The following is an 18,835-nucleotide window of genomic DNA, read 5'->3' on the forward strand; positions in this document are numbered from 1 at the left end:
CACGAGCTACAACTGACGACCGTGCACTTGCGGTATTACTGTAGGCCCGTTTTCATTGCGCTTAATTTTCACACACCTCCGGGCCCACCAGCCAACCAAAGATTGACAACTCCCGTGATCGAAACGAGTAAATCGTCTGCAGTAGCAGTAGCTGCTCCACTAATCGCATCGACTAAATGCTAAGCACGCAAACCATCGCGGCCGCATGAAGTGCTTTTATGGAAGCTCTTAACAGCCCTTAAGACAGCCCTAGAGTCTACTGTAATTGGGCAAAAATGGCGTCGCCGCTAGGAACAGTTGGGGGAGGCGCATGTGGATGCTTGTCAAGCAATTCAAGGTACGTGTTCTCGTTGCGTGGAGCTAATCCAGACGAAGACAACACTCGAATGGCAGCTGCGAAAAGGACACATCTGATCTTCTTTTGACATGCTAACAAGGTAGCTACATCATGTTTCTTCTCATCTGCCTCCCTAGACCCAAAGTGCAACGGCTGCTGAAGAAGTTTTTTCAATAGAACTGAATAGTCGTTAGGCTCCTTCCACACAACAAGCGCCTGGTTGATGGCCACAACCTGTAGCCACTTTCTGTTACCAGACTTTTTCTCAGCTGAGCTTCTCAGATTGAACAAGTAAAGAGTGCATATCGGGAGAAAGATCAGCTGCAACCAAGCAGCTAAACTACCAGAATTTGCAATCACCTTGTCGAGACATACCTTCAGCGTTCTCGCAAAAGCTAACCTGCACTTATGTGGGATGCTTTCAACAGTCGTAAACTTTCTTTGGAGCACCACATTTATTAGTTCTGTAGACAGGGAGGGTCCTAGATCATCTTACTCATCATCTGTGCCGGCATCGGCACCAGCAACACAAGACGCAGAGCTGGTAGAATCCAAGCAAACATCAGCACCAATCGGAAAACACTCACCTGGTTTATCCAAACCATGAAGAAGGAAAACAACCTCAGCATCAATGAGAGGTCCGACAACCACATCTCCATGCACAGCCCCGTCTCTCCCTTTGCAAGCTTTCTTCCAGCCATGTAGATGCATGCATCTGCAGCATAACCACATACACAAACACCGTAGAGCTTTTTCCCAAGCTGAGTAGATGTGAAAGTTAGAAGCGATCAAATCCCTGCACATGGTCTTGTTAGCCTCAGAGGAGAAATGCATGTCATATACATGCTTCAGAAAAGATCCCTTCGCATAACCCCTGCCATTAACTCCATCTAGGCAACCATGAACTTGCTTGAAGGGGAAATGGAAAAAGTTGTCGACTGGTGCTTCTGCATCTATGGATGGAGTATGTTGAGAAGAGGAAAACGCAGATGTTGCGGTACAGGAAGAAGCCCTGGTGGCAATGGGCATGTCGACTGCAGAAGGGAAAAAACCCTAAATGGCGAACAAATAGAAAAACACGAACCCTAGAAAAACAGAAAGAAAACCCAACGAACAAAACAACAAGAAGCGAAGAACAAAAGGAAAACGTGGAAAATCAAACCGAAGAAAGTCGAAAAACTCAGGAAAAATCATCGAATCCATGGTGATTGCAAAAAAAAATTCTAACACTGGAACGACAGAACTCGCCGCTGGAGCACCATGAGAGTTAATATTGATCGAACGAGCAAAATTCTACTTGCTCATTCGAGCAAAATCGAGAATTTCAGTCAAAGATCAAACTCTTCTGAAAATCCAAAATATTGCTCGAACGCACATCAGAAAATATCAAAACTATCAGGACTGAGACACGGGCTTTATGGTGACACGGGCATGCTTTCTTAACCGGACAAGGCAGGCCCTAAGGCTTGCAAAGAGCCGGTCCCGCACATTCTTATGATTTTTACCTAATTTGCTCAATTTCTCATATTGGGTCCAACTCTTTCCAACCAACTTGGAATTTTCTCAAACGACCATCTGTTGGTCCCATGACCACCAAGGTCCGGTTTCATGCCCTCTTGGTCGGTCCCTCACTTTTCCATAATTAGGTTTTATCACCTAATGCTCAATCGCGCACTACTTCAATAAATGATGAAACCGACATTTACTCATCATTATTTCACCAACTGGCCAACTAGGGACCCTGGTGCACGCTCACTCGAGCACTTTGGCGCCACATGGACATCCATCATTCCATGTGGTCGGTCCTCCCTCACTCGTGACCTATTTTCAGCAATTCATCAATTGACGAACAATTGATCAAAAATTATGGTTTCGAATAAACGCTCCACAAATCACCATTCTGAGGAGTTCAAACACTAAAAAATTATGTTGATTCAGCAATCAACATCTGTATTAATCGTATAATGTTTGGTAGTCTACCAATATTTTAATTAATATTTTATTGGGTCACGTTACCAATAAATAATCTGTCGAATTGAGAAATACTTGCTCAGTTGCTCGAATATTGATCCAACTATCAATATTCAGTAATTCGTCGAATCGAGCAATACTTTCTCAGCTACTCGAATTACAATATTTGCTCAGATGAGCAATATCAACGTAAGAATTGCACGCATGTTCAATCCATGAATCATTGAGTATTCGTCACTCATGCTCGATTCAACAAAACTTAGACTTTAATAAGTCAACCACTACTAATCAAATACACGTCTACTTTGCAGACTCCACGTTCATGAGACATCAATCATGCCACATAGGGGGATATTACTTAGGGTTTTGGTCTGGCGGCCTACGGCACGTGGATTTATCTACGATGAGAAATGTGGTAAGTCGTGCAAACGGTTGAAGGAGTTGTAGTGGGTGGACGGTTAACCAAGTCTCCGCACGACCTGGAACTGGTTTCACCACGATTTCCCACTTTCCCACTCTTTCGCTCAAGAAACCGTCCCACTTACAGGGATCAATGTGTTTATTCTGACAATATAAATAAGTCTCTGGATCCATGATTGAAACAAGACAGTTTTTCGAGTCATCACTCTCAGAAATTCCATCAATTGACCAGAACTTACTTTGAACTCAACAGTTCACAGAAAACTTGCAGAAACCTTCAACATACCCATAATCCTTGATCATCATTGATCCCACAAAATTCTCAGCTTCCCTCATACAGATCAACCTATTTCCCTCTTTGTGACCGAATTGACTCTGGAACGGCCATTGACTTGGTTTAGGCCGGAGTCCTACAGATTGATCTCTCGAATCTAAGCACTCCCTTTGCAGTGCATCTGTGTGAGGTTGAGCAGTTTTCTCGGTTGAGGAGTCTCGACGACACGTCCGTCTCTTCAATTCCCTAAAAATCAGCAAATCGTTTTTCCCCATCTATAGACTCAAGCTAATATCTTTCAACCGTTAGATCGAACTTAGCTTGTTACACACAAATGAAAAGTGACTTCATTTAGATATGAGTAACCATACCTAAACGTGTACACCTTGTTGGCTCAACAATAGTTAACCGAATTTAGCCATATGAACACTTTCATATCAATCTTACTCATCTTAACCATAACTAGTTAAAATGACTCAAATGAAACTAGTTATGGAGTTGTTCAATTGTTTATATTCTCATAGAAGTATACAAGACACAATTGAAGCAAAATCGATTTTGATTCAGTCGAATCAATTCATGAACATTATAGCCACGGTTTGCAAAAGATTTCATTCCTTAATATATAAATGTGTTAGTTCATGAACAAACCAATTTTAGAACATAACATACTCAAGTATGCAAACGGGTACGCATACCTAAGTGGCCGGACTTAGTTTGGGTTCACCAGTATGCAAACGGGTACGCATACCTCCAAACTCAGTTGAATTTCCGGACATGAACTTTACGCCAGTACGCATACGGGTATGCATACTAAGTTTTCAGACTTTCATTAAACCAACTAGTACGCATACAAGTATGCATACTATGGTTCCCGGACTTAGAATAACTTGCAACAGTTAGCATACAAGTACGCATACTGTGCTATATCCAATCATGTTTAATTGTTCTAAACTCCCATTTCAATCATTGAAACATTCTTAGAAGATGATAACAACTGTCTCACACAAACTATTAGCTTCAAAGTAATTTTCAAGTGATTGAATGATCAATACGAAACATTCCTAGTCTACATCAAATGACTGTCTCACACAAATCACGTAAGATGTTACCAGGCGATTTTCACATGATCATCTTTTGACTTTCGTCAAGAATATAAGATGAACTTGGTTAAAGCGAAAGATTACCAACACATATTTCGAGAAATATGTAAGCGAATTAAACTCAGCTCGAAATATCAATTGTGTATAATCGAAGTCTATATAGTTATACGAATTTTATCTCAAATAGGAGATAAAGTAGATAGACTTTTGAGTGATATATGAGTTCAAGTCTTCACATACCTTTTGTTGATGAAGTTCCACAAGCTCCCCTTAATAGTTCTTCGTCTTCAATCGATGAACGTCGTGAAGTGTAATGCTCAACTACACTTACTATCCTAATCCGAGACTTAGCTATAAGTAAACTAGAAATCAAGACTTATAGTTTTGGAAACTAAACTTGACAACAAGCTTGAGATAGCAACGCTTGCGAATTCGACCGAGCGGTCGAAATGCTATAACACTTTGCAACAAGCCTATCTTTGTACTTGTACAAAGACCCATCAAAATTCCACTTCACCTCAAATACCCATTTACAACCAACTGGATTCTGAGAACGGTATAGTAAGCATTATATTCATTATGAAGAGCAATCTTCCATTTAGGATATTTGTTGGATTATGTGAAGCTATTTTGGGGTGTGGCATAATTGACATGAGCAATATAAGCAGTAGGAATAGTATACTCTGTAGCAAGTTCATCTTTAGGCTTGTAAACATCATTTTTTTTCTAGTGATTATACTATAAGTTGAAGTAGTATAAATGACATAAGGGGTATTATGGACAGTTATTTTAGAATTATAAGATGGCAGAACAATGTTATTATATGAGAGATTGCCAGAAGATGGAGGATGAGATAATGTGGATAAAGTGTCAGAATGAGAAGGTATATCCGAATGTGTGTGAGCATCCAGAGAAGCAAGAAAAGCAAGATTAAAAGTGGATGACGAAGAATTGGAGACCGATAATTTGTAGGAAAAAACAGGGAACATGTTCTCATTAAATGAGACATGTCTAGAAATATAGACTCTTGCAAAAATATGGTCTAGGAATTTGTACCTCTTATGAGAAGTAAAATATCCTATAAAAATTTGCATCTTACTCCTTGGCTCAAGTTTAGTAGATGTGTACGGTCTGATCCAAGGGAAACAAGCACAACCAAAGGCTTTAAGAAAAGAGTAATTAGGTTTATAATGAATAACATGTCAAAAGGAGTTGAAAAGGAAAGAGATCCAGTAGGAAATCTATTTATGAGGAAATTAGTTGTTTGAAATGCTTCAACCCAAAAAGAATCAGACAAATTTGATTGAATTAAGAGAGTTCTACTAAGATCCACTAAGTGTTTATGTTTTGACTCGGCAACTCCATTTTGTTGATAAGTGTGAGGACGACTGAACTGGTGAAGGATACCAGTTGAAGAAAGAAGAGAGGTAAGTTCATTGTCAATGAATTCACCCCCTCCATCTGATCTAATGCATTTGAGAGTACAATTGAAATGTTTTCAACTTGCGTTTTAAAAGAGTTGCAGATGGTTCTAATATCAGACTTCTTATTCATAGGATAAATCCGGTAATATTTTGTACAATCATCAATGATCCAGGAACTTCACCCTGCACTTGATTGAAAAAAATCTTCATTTCATCATTATTTTGAACGTACAATTTAAAGGAACGTTGAGTATAATACAATGTATATAAATCAGATACGTCCACATGAAGTTCAAAATCAATGTCTAAAACACGAACATTATTACCATATGTGGAGCTTAATTGGGTACCTCAATTGATTATATTGTAATGGATATCCAATGTGTCGAACTAATTATTTGTCGGCCAACAAAACCCGATTACCATGGACGAACAATTAGGTATCTTCCATAGATAAATAAGTACACCTTCTTCCTATTTAGGATTAGGATACATCGATAGACAATCGATTGTGGCATGAATATTTGAAAACTCCGTTCTTATTCAGGAAACATGATAAAATTTTGCCATAAGAATATTTGGAATGGGCAATCGAGGTGTAGTGCACATGGATGGTTAGCGATTTAATGGGAAGGCAAGGGTTAGCTTTGGCATTGACCACGGCAAAATCCCTATCGTCGGATGCCTAAAATCAATGGTCATTTTTGAACTCTAAGTCAAATCCCCAACAATCAATCAATCGAGGCCAAAGGATGGCCGAAATCCCATAGGCAGAGACACTCTTCTTCCTTTCCTTGATATAGATTCCTACATGGAGTGCTATAGAATTTCTGCTTCATCCCATCCCGTCTGCCTACAACTACAATTTGATTTCCCCCAAACACACAACAATAACAGTGGTTCAGATTCTTCACAACGTGTCAAATTCACGTGTGTTACCTCTTTCTTTGGTTTGGAAATTGTCGAGAAAGTTTTGCTTATTCACGTGTGTTACCGAAAGAGAGACAGTAAGTAAATAAATATATAAATAGGCTCATTTCAGAATTGGGAAAGAAACACAACACAGACACGCTGAGATTTTCGAAACCCTAAAATTCTCTATGGACGAACAAGAACAAGAAGCAAAACCTACTGCTCCTCCTCCGCCTCAGCCATCAACGGTTGCTAGAGATGATGCCGCTGCAACTCCACCACCTGAACGTGCAAAGTCAACATCAACTCCACTTCGATTTGATCCCAGCCGAAGTAACTCTCTCTCTCACTCTGTTGAATTAGTGATGCCCTAGATTTGATTTTATCTCTTCTTACTATTCATATTGATTTTTCAATTAACATTAGCATTAATGCATTTATCTAATTTAGTGTTTAAATTCTTAATCCTTTTTATATATTTTATCTTTCTGAAACTTCACCATTATTGGGGGTCGTATCCCTCTTATGTGGTTCTGCTGCCAATTTTAAGTTTCAACTCATTTGTTTATCAATGAAAATACTTAATTCTGCATAATGTTGAAACAGGTGTAAACCATGCTGGTCAGTTGATAAATTGTCACGATACCAGTCCAAGTTTGGATGGACCATACTGCAATATGTATTGAGTCTTGGTTTATCCATTTTTATTGAGTCCAACTTTTCCCTGCATCCTCAAAGGGGACCTGTAGTTGTTATTCATTCAAAAGACGGAACAACAAATTGAATAGTAAAGCTAAGTGATGATTCTTGTTGACAATTCTTGTTTTTTGAGCATATATAATTCATGTAACTGATTCGTGAATATGGACGCTTAAATGTGTTGTGAGCAGCTAGAATTCTGTTTCCTAGATAAATGTTTTTTCAGAGAAAATGTTATCTGGATTTTACTAACAGTTCTTTTGTTCTTTTGTAGTGATTGGTATTATCAGAAGGAAGGCCATGATAAAAGACCTAGCTGCAGTATACCATGCTGAATGTTTAGCATACGCTCGAGAACTTCTGGAACTTCAAAGAAAGTGGGAAGAGGTTAGAAGCTAATGGTCTTCTTTATCCAACCTTTTGGTTTTGTTTATTAAAAAAAAGGTTTTTATTTGTGAAAGTTAATATAATTTCTTCTTCTTCAGTGGCTCTTATGAATTGTAACTTCTAAATAAGTTGCTTGACATCATGGCAATGTGTACAAGTAGAACAACAGCTTATCCACATCACTTATTTTCATGTACTACAGTTTTTCATATTTTAGGTTTGAGGTATATGGTTTCAGAAAGGGATCCTGATTCCCTAGTATAGTGGACTGGAAATACCTTAGTTGCTTGGATATGAGCCACTAGTGACTGAAATCCTAAGTTTTAGTAATGCAGTGTGATGTGTATGAATCTGTGCAGCCTCCCACTATAAATCGATTTTACCTGATTCTAACCGGCTTTCACATGTTCTGCAGTCATATGCAGATGGCAAACCTCCAGAAGACTTCCGGAAGGAGATGATACGACAGCCCAAACGTTTGAAGAAAACTCGTTGAGAAATTTATCCACTGTAAGGTCTGTAAAATGCTTTTGTGAATTTTATGGCTTACAGCTATTTCTTAGAAATGATAGTACCAGTCAGTAATCCTAGACCTGGTTTACGAATAGAAAACCTATAATTAGTAAGGTGAGGTCATGACATGCTTATGCCATCTAATGGTAAGCAGGTCCTTTTTGAAACATTAACAACTACTTAAACCGCAAACTTTGCAATCTAACCATGTCTTTTATAAAAGCTTAAAAATGCTAACTACTGTTGTAATAGTAGGAAATTTCTATAGCAGATAATGTTTGTCAGTTATCCCAAACAACCCTGTATCTTCCGATTTATTGCTCTTGTATTCCTAAAGCATTCGACGGTGGTAGATAAGCTCTTGAAAAGCTCCAGTTTTTCACTTCAATTTGGTTTTGCTCTTATTGCAGTGTGTTACATACATCTCAAGTTTATGCTACCTCAACACCATTATTCTCTTTTGAAGCATGGAAAGTAGTTTCTATAGTTATATGTATGCGGATTTTTTGGAGGATCCAGATCAAACATGTATTCAGGAAGTTGATATTCATAAGACTTGATTGTAAAGAGACACGAAGTTCAGCAGTACACAATTCTGTTTTAGATATGGGTACCATATCCCTAATATTCATATGTTTGGGCAAAAACCGGAGTATCTGCCATGTTTAAGATATTCGTACAACTGGTATTAGTTCGTGTGAAGGTTGTATAGTCCTATTAAAATGTCCTGCTAATCCCCTTTCCTTGCATCTCTTCTTATTCTGAAGGTTTGAATTTCTCTTGTAATCTAAACATTTGGTGGCCCCTTTTAATACTTATTGACTTTATTTCATTTGGTGGCCCCTTCAAGAATCTAGTGTTCTTGAAGTATATGGATCAGCACTCACTTTTGTTTCACTTGTATGAAACCTGAATAGTATCTTTTTTATCAAGATGCTGCAAATTGTGATGGTTTATCCATTGTAGGTGCATCACAATCATCAGTCTAAAAGAACCGTATATTCCATACTGATTCCTGTTTTTGCTCGGAGTAATAGTTGAACGCAGAAAAAATCTATTTATGAGTATAAATCACTTGAATTTTGAATGTTTAATTGATTCTTTTGACAAGGATTGAGGACTCTACATAGTATAATCCTTACTATACTACTCTATATCCTCACTGTGTATTCTTTTAAACGAAATTTGAGTATTTAAAGATATGAACAGCCGAATCTTCTTTCAATGAATTTCCATCCTTGACTTCAAAATTTGGTTTATGACCATTTGAAAGCTATCACATTATCTGTTTGTCACTTTCCCATCTACATGGAAGCCAAAAGTAAATTCCATGTTAGTTGTTTCTAGTTAACCTAACCCTCCATAATACTGCCCAAAGTACACGGATGCGAACTAAGAACGTTTGATAATCAATAGAAGTAGGCAAAGCCTATTACCGCAGTTTAGATAAAGAAGTCCATATTCTTCGCCATGTGCTAGTATGGTCAGCATGTGCAAACACCTGTCCCTCCATGATCTTTTCAGCTGACGGTCCCATTTGACGAACCAATTTGACAGATTCTGAGAGTCTATTCAGAAGATTCCCCAAGGCAATCACTTCATTTCGTTGCAGTTGCAGCTGAGATATAAAAACAAAGAAGCTTCAACTCAGTTGCAAGATAAAATACATGGCAATTAGCCCAATAAAAGCGGTGGTAGAGCGGAACTGCACATGAAAAGGGTGCTGTATACAATTAACCTATATTTTAAATGAATCTAGCAATATAAAAAATAGAATACCGCAGAAAAGGAAGAAAAAAGTGTGTTCGTCAGTTTCAAGCTTTGTTTAGCTTTTAATCATCACTATATAACACCAGTCCATGCTCGTAACCGTAACAATAAGCAAAGATTCTAAAACTTTCAATCACAAAGAAACTACATTGTATAACAGGTAACTTACATGCTGGTCCACATGATCCTGGCCATCAACAGAGAAAAGGATTTTCAGTGCAGTTCCTAGTCCAAGAACCTGAAGTTTACCCCAAAGTCGACACTTTTCACAACCCACACAATCCATCAATGCACTGCAACATGTAAAAATTTATATTACATTGGAGGCCTGAGCGTAAGCTCCTATGATATTAGACATACATTTACAAGAACAAAGGATAAACAACAATTCTCCAATGACATGACAATTGCATGTAATGCCGTAAAAGAATTTGACTGACACTCCACTAAAGTTATCAGTGATGTACAATTAGTTTTATCTTCCTTGTAAAGAAACGATAATTATGAGGGCAGAAGGAGTTTCAAGTTGAGCACATCAGTAGATATAGCGACAAAGAGAGATAACCTGATATTTCTGAACTGCTTCTGTATCTGCTGCTTCAGCTCAGGTCCACTTTGGCCTTGCCATAACTTGGCTTCGTCGAATGGGATAGGGCATGCAGCTTGTAGTTTAGGATTGTAAAGAAGTTGCTTCATCAATGATTTTGTTTTTAAGTCCTCTGTTGGGTTCCCTGTGATATACTCTGCTTGTTCCAAATAATCTGCTGCCTAACAGACATTGAGAAAAGAAAGTAGCATTAGGATTAGTTGCCAATCTTCAGCCTAAGAGCAACAAGTTTGATGTTCACCTTAGTCACGGCTCGGAGGACGAAAAGATACGTGAAATACAAGTTTCTGACACGATCTGGGTACTGTAAAACACGATCATACATCAACTGGAAATTTTGGCCCCACTGCAAGGAATACAAGAACCTTTAGCAATCTAGATCCAGAAATATTAAAACGGCTCAACTACATTTTCTCTATTAACAAAATTCCTTGTTCAATTTCAGAAAATTTAGAAATTAGCACTAAGAAAAGAATAGTCACAGGCTTCATAATTCAACTTCGAGCTATGATTATTGTAAACAAATCATTGAATTGGCTGAAAAAATAACTAGGTGACTTTAATATAGGGCATTACCACATTGGCAGCTTCATCTAGAAGATAATCAGCAGCTATGTGAATTGAAATGGAGGAGTGAAGTCCAGATATCAACTTGTATAACACTTTTTTTTCTTTACAAAACTCTCCAGATGGATCTGCGGAATAGGTTGACAATCAGAAGAAAGAAAGTAGGTTTCCTAATAACAATCCAATATAAGCAACAATATTGGGAAAAACCCATTCATACACACAATAGTTAATCAATGAAAATAAGTAAGACTCTCATTTTGATGACCAACCAAAGGTTCTAAACAACTCCAAAACTGTATGCACCTAGTTGCCTAACTAAAGACGCATATGAATAGTCACTGATAGATCCCAAAGCAAACTATAACAGCTTACAAGCATCAGGTACCAGCATAAATGAAAACATCCTACATCCATGATTCAAGATGAGTTCACCTTGGGAGAGTTATTGGCACTCCCAAAATGAGAACTGCCCATTATAAGTTCACAGTATATGCTGTAATTTCCCTCAGCCCAATGAAGCAGCCTTTCTAACATAGTTCACAGATATCAATCCGTATCCAACTAGTTTACAGTACAGAGAATGAAACCAAAATGAAACTCTGGAAAATAAACTAAGGAATAACTCACATCTTGGACAATTTTCTGTATAAATAGCATCCCATATTCTTCTAGCTGATGGACCAGTGTATCCAGTATAACGTTCAGGATTGAGCTGAAGATTCACATATGTCATCTCAGCTGCAAAAGCCATTAATTACTGTTCAGTTTTAGCAAATTCAAAGATACATGTGATACCACATATTTTAATTAAACATAGTAGAAGCACAACTGCTTACAGAAAATGAGAAAACATTTAGTAATTGACTACGACCCCAAGGTGCTGATATGTGAAATTAACAGAGTAAATGAAGTTTCATATGGACCAATGCCAGCTGAAGGGTTGCAAAAATGCAAAACTATAGTGTTTTCATGCATTAAACCATGCATTTGGATGAATCATATGAATTGCTACATACACAATAACACGTGTCAATATCCATGGAGAAAGTTGTCTACCACAGTGCTGTAAAAACATCTGAAAGTCAGTATACCTATATGCCAGTATAGATTTATAAGGTGTAATAATTAACTCCTTATCCTTAACAGAAGATCCTAACAAAGAAAAGATAAAACTCATGTTTTCATTATAGAACAATGGTGGTATCTTTTCAAAAAGCACAGAGCAATGACTCACTTAATAAGAAAAGCAGATTTATGAAAACTTCAATCTTTAGATTCTCCCTGTTTCAGAGCTCATTTTCCTACGTAGTCTACGGATCAACTTAAGTATTAAGCATTTAAAGCACCTACATGTGTAAGTTCTTGACTTCTTTTTTGCATTGCTACCACATAGGAACATAGGATTATAGAAAGGTTAAACATACCGTTATCAGTTTCATCATCACTTGTCCATGGATTGTCTATTTCAACCCAACCTCTGAAAGCTTTGCGATCCAGAGTGCGGTCGACAGTAGCCTGTGGTTTTCCCTCTTGACATACCAAATCTTGAGATGAAATTCGTCCCGGCTTCTTAAATATCTCTGGGAACTCATTTTCTTCACATTCGCAGACACTGCAATCCCTCAGTCGGCACATGCCATCATCAGGCCAGAATGGGCAATCACACCACAGCTTAACCTACAACAAGATTCCATCAAATAGTAATTAGTAAGTCATATAACAAAATGCCAAGCGTCAAAGTAGATTTTTGACACATAGTAGAACTACAAATTCTCTATCTCCCTGAGTGTTCCGTGATTAATAGCACTATGCAACTGATGTTGATATATTGTCAACCACTTTGTCTCGGAAAAGGTAACCATAAGTTCAAGTAAGATGTCCATTCTATACCATTATTAAACCAGGCCATACCTTGAAATACCGGAAGAATGGAATTGTCACAAGCTCTTGCAGTAACGGGTTCAAGACTTCATCATTAAGACTGTCAACGGTCTCATAGTCGCAACAACAGTCCTCAACAATGCCAGTGTATTTCCGTGAATCCTTCACATATTCAGAGAAACAAGCTATGCAAAATTCAGAAATAACTCTACAACTAGCATCGGTTTCAGATTCTCGAAACAAAAAAAGGAAAGAAAATGTTAATTATCATAAAAACGATTATTATAAGAATGGTGGCATTATCAAGACGGGATAAAATCATTGAACAGAGCTGCATGTAAGATTTTCCATTTTGGTTAATAAACTTTAGCAGAATCCTATATGGATCAGATAAAAGCAAAATGCAATAAAGATGAAGGCAGAAGTGATGAGTGAAAAAGAGAAACGAGTCATGCTGTGTATTTTTTGCCTTGGAAGTTTTTAGTTGTGGTGATGAAGTGGGAGGAGAGTCCATCCATAAACTAATTGATCCTAGTTTTGAAACAGATTTTAACCCAAGGAAATAGAAATAAAAATAAAAATAAAGAATTGGACTTACCGCACAATTACAAGCTTGATTATGTTGATGATTGAAAAGTGAGATCTTATTAATACTTCTGGAAGACGCAACTGCTGTGGCAAGTAAAACAACAAGAATCGCACCAAATATCCATCCCCATCTACTCTTCTTCTTCTCACTCTTGTCTCCAATTTCCCTTTTCTTCACCATTCCCAAATCAAACCCTGCAAAAACCCTAATCGCAATTGAATCAAGGAAAACGTATCTCTGGTAATCAAAATCTTATTTCAGCTTGGAGAACATTTATTGGGAAAAGAATTTAAGTCTTTAAAGTTTCAAATCGTTTGTCGGATTTCTTTCATGTCCCCTGGTTTTCAAAAGCGTGGTATGTGTGTATATATTTACTGTGTTCCCAAGGAGTCATTGTGGAATATATTAACCGTTGGATTTTCTAAAATGTATCTCGACGGCTAACATTGAGCGAAACACGTCATTAGTCTGCGATTTTCTTATTGCCTCCTCATGTCCAGTGGGTTTGTTTGCTTGGTGCTGTTGACTTTGGACATTTTAGGTTTCTGGTCTGAATGGCTTGATCGTGGTGGTTAGCCACCTCCTTAGCACGCCAAGTAACCCTTTCTTTTTCTGTGCGACCAAAACATGATTACAAGACTACATCCATGCAAAATCTTGAATGATTATTTGTCAAAGATGCATGAAGTTGGATACTATTACACGGTACTTGTACCGAAGCACAGTAATTTATACAAAAATGAAAATAACTACGTATGCAACTATACGTCCAAATAGCACTTCTTGCGCAACATAATTTCCCTAGTTGATGTCCTTTACAAATTTAGGAGTTGCTTCAACCTAAGTAAAGGCTTTTTATAACTGTTTTTGCCTCTAACGAAAAGCTTATTTGATTTTTTTTAAAAGATATTCAACCAAGGTATGGAAATTTATATGCCATGAGAAGTTTGATTTGAATTACAAAGAAGATATATATAATCAAGATGCACAATATGGTTTGCCAGAACCACGGTTAAGTAGTTCTGAAATCGACAAGCTTAATTTGTCACAAGACCAAATCAGTTCATTAACTGTCAAAACAGTTTGTGAACTTAAAAGAACTAACTTGACCACATTTTTGCAAAGCTTATCATAATACTAAAGTCATATGACATGTCTCAATAGATAAAATGACAGATAAGAGGATAGTCAGTCTCTACGTGCCTTTGTTGATGAAGTTTCCTTTCATGCCGTTTTCATTCTTCATTTCTCCAAAGTCGATTGGTGATTTATGATATTCAACTACCATGTTCTAATCCTAGTATGGGACTGACATTAGTACCATAAATCAAGACTTAGTTTTGATCAATTAAAATTGAAAACAAGCTTGACACGCTAAAACTTGTGAGTTTGACCAAGCGATGCTCTAATAATCTCCCTCTTTATCAATCTAGAGATAAAATTGTTAGAGGATAGCTCGGTTGAACTCACCAAGCGTTGGTATGTCAAGTTTGATTGTCATATTTTAGTATCAAAACTCATTTAGAGTCGCTTGATTATATACTAGAGGCAACTTCGTTTAGGTTAGACTAGAAAGTGTAGGAATGTTGAGACATAGAAGTATTACTCCGAAGACCTGAAGAATGTGAAGAAGTAACGAACAAAAACGACAACATCATCCTTCCACTTGAGGTTAGTAATATTGACTTGAACTGTTTCGTTCCTAACGTATCTTTCAAGTCGTGCTATATTGAAAACATAACTTCGAAGCTGTATATATTGTACATATTGTATAATACTCTAGTGATGTGACATGATCATAATAGTATGATCATAGTATTAAGGAATTAGATTGCGAAGTATAACGCTTATCTTTTGAACTTCGTAGATATGACATCGACATAATCTTGTATATAGTGTTATGATTATGTGAATGTGTTATGATGAAGATTTCATCCTATGAAATAATGTTTTATTTTTTTTAAAGGAAGTACATTCATGAACTTGCTTCGTGAATCGAAAGGGAAATCTATTGGCTTATTGGTCCGGCTATTCATTGCATATCTTTGGATGACCAATATGTGTGAGTTAGTAGAACCGATCTGAACTCAGGTTATGTATCTTTGTATAACTGATCACCATGCCTAGACTTATGATTTGGTATGACCGGTCTTGCTAATTGGTGTAGCCGATCCTAACTAATCACCACGTGATGGTATGATCGATCCTTGTAATTGGTGTGACCGATTCTAGTAATTGGTGTAACCGATCATACGTGTTATGTGACCGATCCTTGTAATTGGTGTAACCAGTCCTGGTAACTGGTGTGACCGATCACAAGTAGATACCATGTGGAGATGGAACCGATCCTTGTAACTGGTGCAACGATCCTAGTGACCGTGTGACCGATCACAAGTAGGTACCATATTTAGTTATAACCGATCCTAGCGATTGGTATAACCGATCCGAACCCATGTATGTGACTTGGTAAATCCGATCACAACTAACCATTGTGATTTGGTATGACCAATCACATAGTAGTCTTGGAGTACAGTCAAACCAATTCTAAACTTGTTTGGAAGTGTAGTATAACCGATTCCAAGAATGCAAATCCATGTAAATATGAAATAAGGATTTGCAGTGAAAAGATGTCAACATACTTTGAACACGAGCAGTAACTCTTATCATTTATTGTTCAAAGATATTCCTTGGTACTCAAGGTGATCCTGTGCCGAAATAAATTAAAAATCTTTTAAATAAGGCTTTTAGTTTTATATGCTTTAATTACCAGCAATTAATGCATGGATCTAGAGAAAAATAATTAGTAATGTGCATTTTACTAATTATAGATTCTCTATTGAGAGATTTCGGAAATATTGGACAAGCATTTATTGAAATTATGAAAACCGAATTTCACCATTTATTGCATATCTTGAGAATATTTTCGGTTTTGGAAATTCCTTGGTGTCCAAACATCCTTGGTCTATAAATACCTAAGTTTACATTTCTAGAAAACTAACCTAAGAGCCGGGAAAACTTCATTTCTTGTTGTTTCCGGTGAAATCTCTTACGACCGCTCGTTTAAAGACTTTTGTGGGATCAAGAAGCTCTACGAGTACCGTTGGTGGGACACTAGATAATTGAAGTATTATTAGTTTTCGATTTGATTTGATTTACTAACCGATGTTGAAACTTTGATTGCACCTAGTTTGTTTATGCTTGAGAATATTCTCTTCTGATATAAGATTCACTCAAACTAGATCACAGTATCGACGGGGTCTTTAGAGCTGTTGTTAGATCTAAAGATATCTTGTGATAATCCATTGTTAACAGACTTCATTCTTTTCGTGATTGATCACAAGAGATTCAAGTGGTGTTGTGCATGCATTTTAAGATTAAAGAAGATTTGAAAACGAATAAGATTTCTTATTAGTTTTCGTATCTTGTGAATTGTGTGCACAAACCTTTATCGGTTGGGATACAACTAGAATCGATATATCTTTGATAGATATGATGCAACAACTCATCTATATCTTTAACAAGATTGATTAGAGTGGTTACGCAACAAATTCTTCCTTTGATGTTTGGAATACGATCCAAAGGACTTGCTATTCACGTGCATGACTCTAGAAGTCGAAGGCGCAGGGATACTGAAGGAACTAAGTAGCTAGGTGTAGTCTGCTTGGTCTCAACTATACGAAGTTGGTATTAGATTTTGTATAGCGGCTTAATTCTGAGAGTATTCAAAACTGGACTAGGTCCTGGGGTTATTCTGCATTTGCGGTTTCCTCGTTAACAAAATCTTGTTGTGTCTTTTACTTTGATTTCCGCATTATAATTGTTTATTATAATACAGTAAAATACACTTGTACGTTAACTCCATAAATACTTGATAGTGATCAGAAAAGGCATTTGCATAAAAGAATTCAGATGGTTTGAATGTTATTATACATGTTGTAAGTCGTGATCTGGAACATCATGTATCCACGTGCCAAACTTCAAAGGAATCTTGGGGTAATCTTCAGATCATATTCGAAGAAAAGACATCAGAAAAGGAAGCTAGACTTCAACCTCTCACTTTGATTGGGAAAACCTTCGAATGGATAACAACGATACTTTTGAAGAGTTTCATATTAAACTCTCTGAGATAGTTAATGCTTCTTCCTCTCTTGGAAAGACTATTTATGAAAAAAGATATAGTGGGCAAAATTCTCAGATCGTTGCCATCTAGATATGAATCTAAGAAACATGCAACCATAGAGGCAAACGATCTTTCAACTCTCTCTCGAAGCACACTAATTGGGAAGTTAAAGATCTTTGATCATGAATCACAATCTATTCAAGATAAAGGAATCGCTTTTAAATCTGAAAAAATTCCAAAAGCTTCTGTGGAGAAAAATAGATTGTTAGATGATTATGATGAGTTGATTGCAGAAGATTCTGGTGATGGTGTACAACAAACATTATCACTGATTACAGACAGTTTCGGGATCTCTTAAAGAAAATGAATAAGAGATTCGTAAAAGATGTTCATCGTTCTTCTCACCCTCATGATCGAGTTCCAGTTAAGAACAAAAAGGATTAAGAAGAAGATGATGAATATCAGCCTCAATGCTTCAAGTGTAAAGGTTTTGGTCATTTGGCTGAAGACTGTCCTAATCTAAGGAAATACACTGGAAGCAAGTCATTAGTTATAACTCTAGATGAGACCTCTGATTCATATAACTTTGAAGAAGAGGAAACAACTAGTATTGCACTAGTTGTTAGTTTAATTCCCTCGTGTTCCATTAGTGATTTAACCATTTTAAAAATGGGCATGTCTTCCGATGTTGAAAAATCATCTAATGGTGAAAGGAAAAATAAGACAAAGTGCAAAACCGTCTCTAAAACAAGGATTGCTAAAAAGTGCATATGCAATTCCGACCAATCTCCGGGAACTACGTTAATTCGAGGTAACAAGAGAAGCTATTTGAATCATACTTTACTAGATCAAGACCATATTGTTTGTTCTAAATCCCATGATGAGAGAAAATTTCATATTAATGCGACATAATAGGTATTAGATTGCATCCTCACCTTGTGTGCTGATGATGTGAGTGAGGAAGCAAAAATCAAGGCACATTATGTGTAGATTATGAGAATAAAATCTAGTAATTGAAAATATATTTTAAGATATTCGTATTTATAGGAATATTATATTTTCGATAGTATGAAAAATATAAAGGATCCCTCTCGTTCTCTGGTCATTCCCTGTCTGAACTATGAGTCAGGATCTGATGTCTTCTCTTGCAAAGGTGCTTGATCTAAAAGAATTCTTTAAGAATAAATCTGCACCATCTCTCGATGCTAGAAAACCTAAGAGAAATATCGAAAAGAGAGATAGCCTTAGCAAGAAGGAA

The 18,835-nt window shown here is 37.0% G+C and overlaps 2 protein-coding genes across 3 annotated transcripts; one reads left to right on the forward strand and one right to left on the reverse strand.

The window, feature by feature from the left end:
* The first annotated feature begins 6,503 nt into the window (after positions 1–6,503).
* Positions 6,504–8,934, forward strand: LOC113295388. 2 transcript variants are annotated; one of them, XM_026543732.1, is made up of 4 exons: positions 6,504–6,774; positions 7,415–7,527; positions 7,943–8,037; positions 8,451–8,934. In XM_026543732.1, exons 1-3 carry the CDS (start codon positions 6,630–6,632, stop codon positions 8,021–8,023), a joined length of 339 nt encoding a protein of 112 aa, XP_026399517.1. In that variant the 5' UTR covers positions 6,504–6,629; the 3' UTR covers positions 8,024–8,037; positions 8,451–8,934. The 2 variants fall into 2 exon arrangements, with proteins under 2 accessions (XP_026399517.1, XP_026399513.1); XM_026543728.1 differs by having other exon boundaries at positions 6,544–6,774; positions 7,943–8,042; positions 8,451–8,872.
* A 140-nt stretch (positions 8,935–9,074) lies between these two features.
* Positions 9,075–13,794, reverse strand: LOC113295382 (endoplasmic reticulum oxidoreductin-1-like). Its single transcript, XM_026543720.1, has 10 exons — positions 13,467–13,794; positions 12,899–13,030; positions 12,412–12,664; positions 11,615–11,725; positions 10,994–11,112; positions 10,659–10,763; positions 10,376–10,578; positions 9,980–10,103; positions 9,477–9,658; positions 9,075–9,344 (listed from the first exon to the last, which is right to left on the reverse strand). The coding sequence occupies exons 1-10, from the start codon at positions 13,635–13,637 to the stop codon at positions 9,317–9,319; spliced, it is 1,428 nt and encodes a 475-aa protein (XP_026399505.1). The 5' UTR covers positions 13,638–13,794; the 3' UTR covers positions 9,075–9,316.
* Between the last annotated feature and the right edge of the window lie 5,041 nt (positions 13,795–18,835).

The sequence above is a fragment of the Papaver somniferum genome, chromosome 1 (assembly GCF_003573695.1).
Source record: "Papaver somniferum cultivar HN1 chromosome 1, ASM357369v1, whole genome shotgun sequence".
NCBI classification, from domain to species: domain Eukaryota; kingdom Viridiplantae; phylum Streptophyta; class Magnoliopsida; order Ranunculales; family Papaveraceae; genus Papaver; species Papaver somniferum.

Excerpts from the sequence above, each read along its gene's own strand:
- LOC113295388 (XM_026543732.1), top strand. The coding sequence starts at position 6,630 with ATGGACGAACAAGAACAAGAAGCAAAACCTACTGCTCCTCCTCCGCCT. Across the intron at positions 6,775-7,414 it reads TCGATTTGATCCCAGCCGAA|TGATTGGTATTATCAGAAGG; the intron begins GTAACTCTCTCT and ends GTTCTTTTGTAG. Across the intron at positions 7,528-7,942 it reads TTCAAAGAAAGTGGGAAGAG|TCATATGCAGATGGCAAACC; the intron begins GTTAGAAGCTAA and ends CATGTTCTGCAG.
- LOC113295382 (XM_026543720.1), bottom strand. The coding sequence starts at position 13,637 with ATGGTGAAGAAAAGGGAAATTGGAGACAAGAGTGAGAAGAAGAAGAGT. Across the intron at positions 11,113-11,614 it reads TACAGAAAATTGTCCAAGAT|ATCCATCTGGAGAGTTTTGT; the intron begins GTGAGTTATTCC and ends CCTATTCCGCAG. Across the intron at positions 10,579-10,658 it reads TCCTCCGAGCCGTGACTAAG|GCAGCAGATTATTTGGAACA; the intron begins GTGAACATCAAA and ends AATGTCTGTTAG.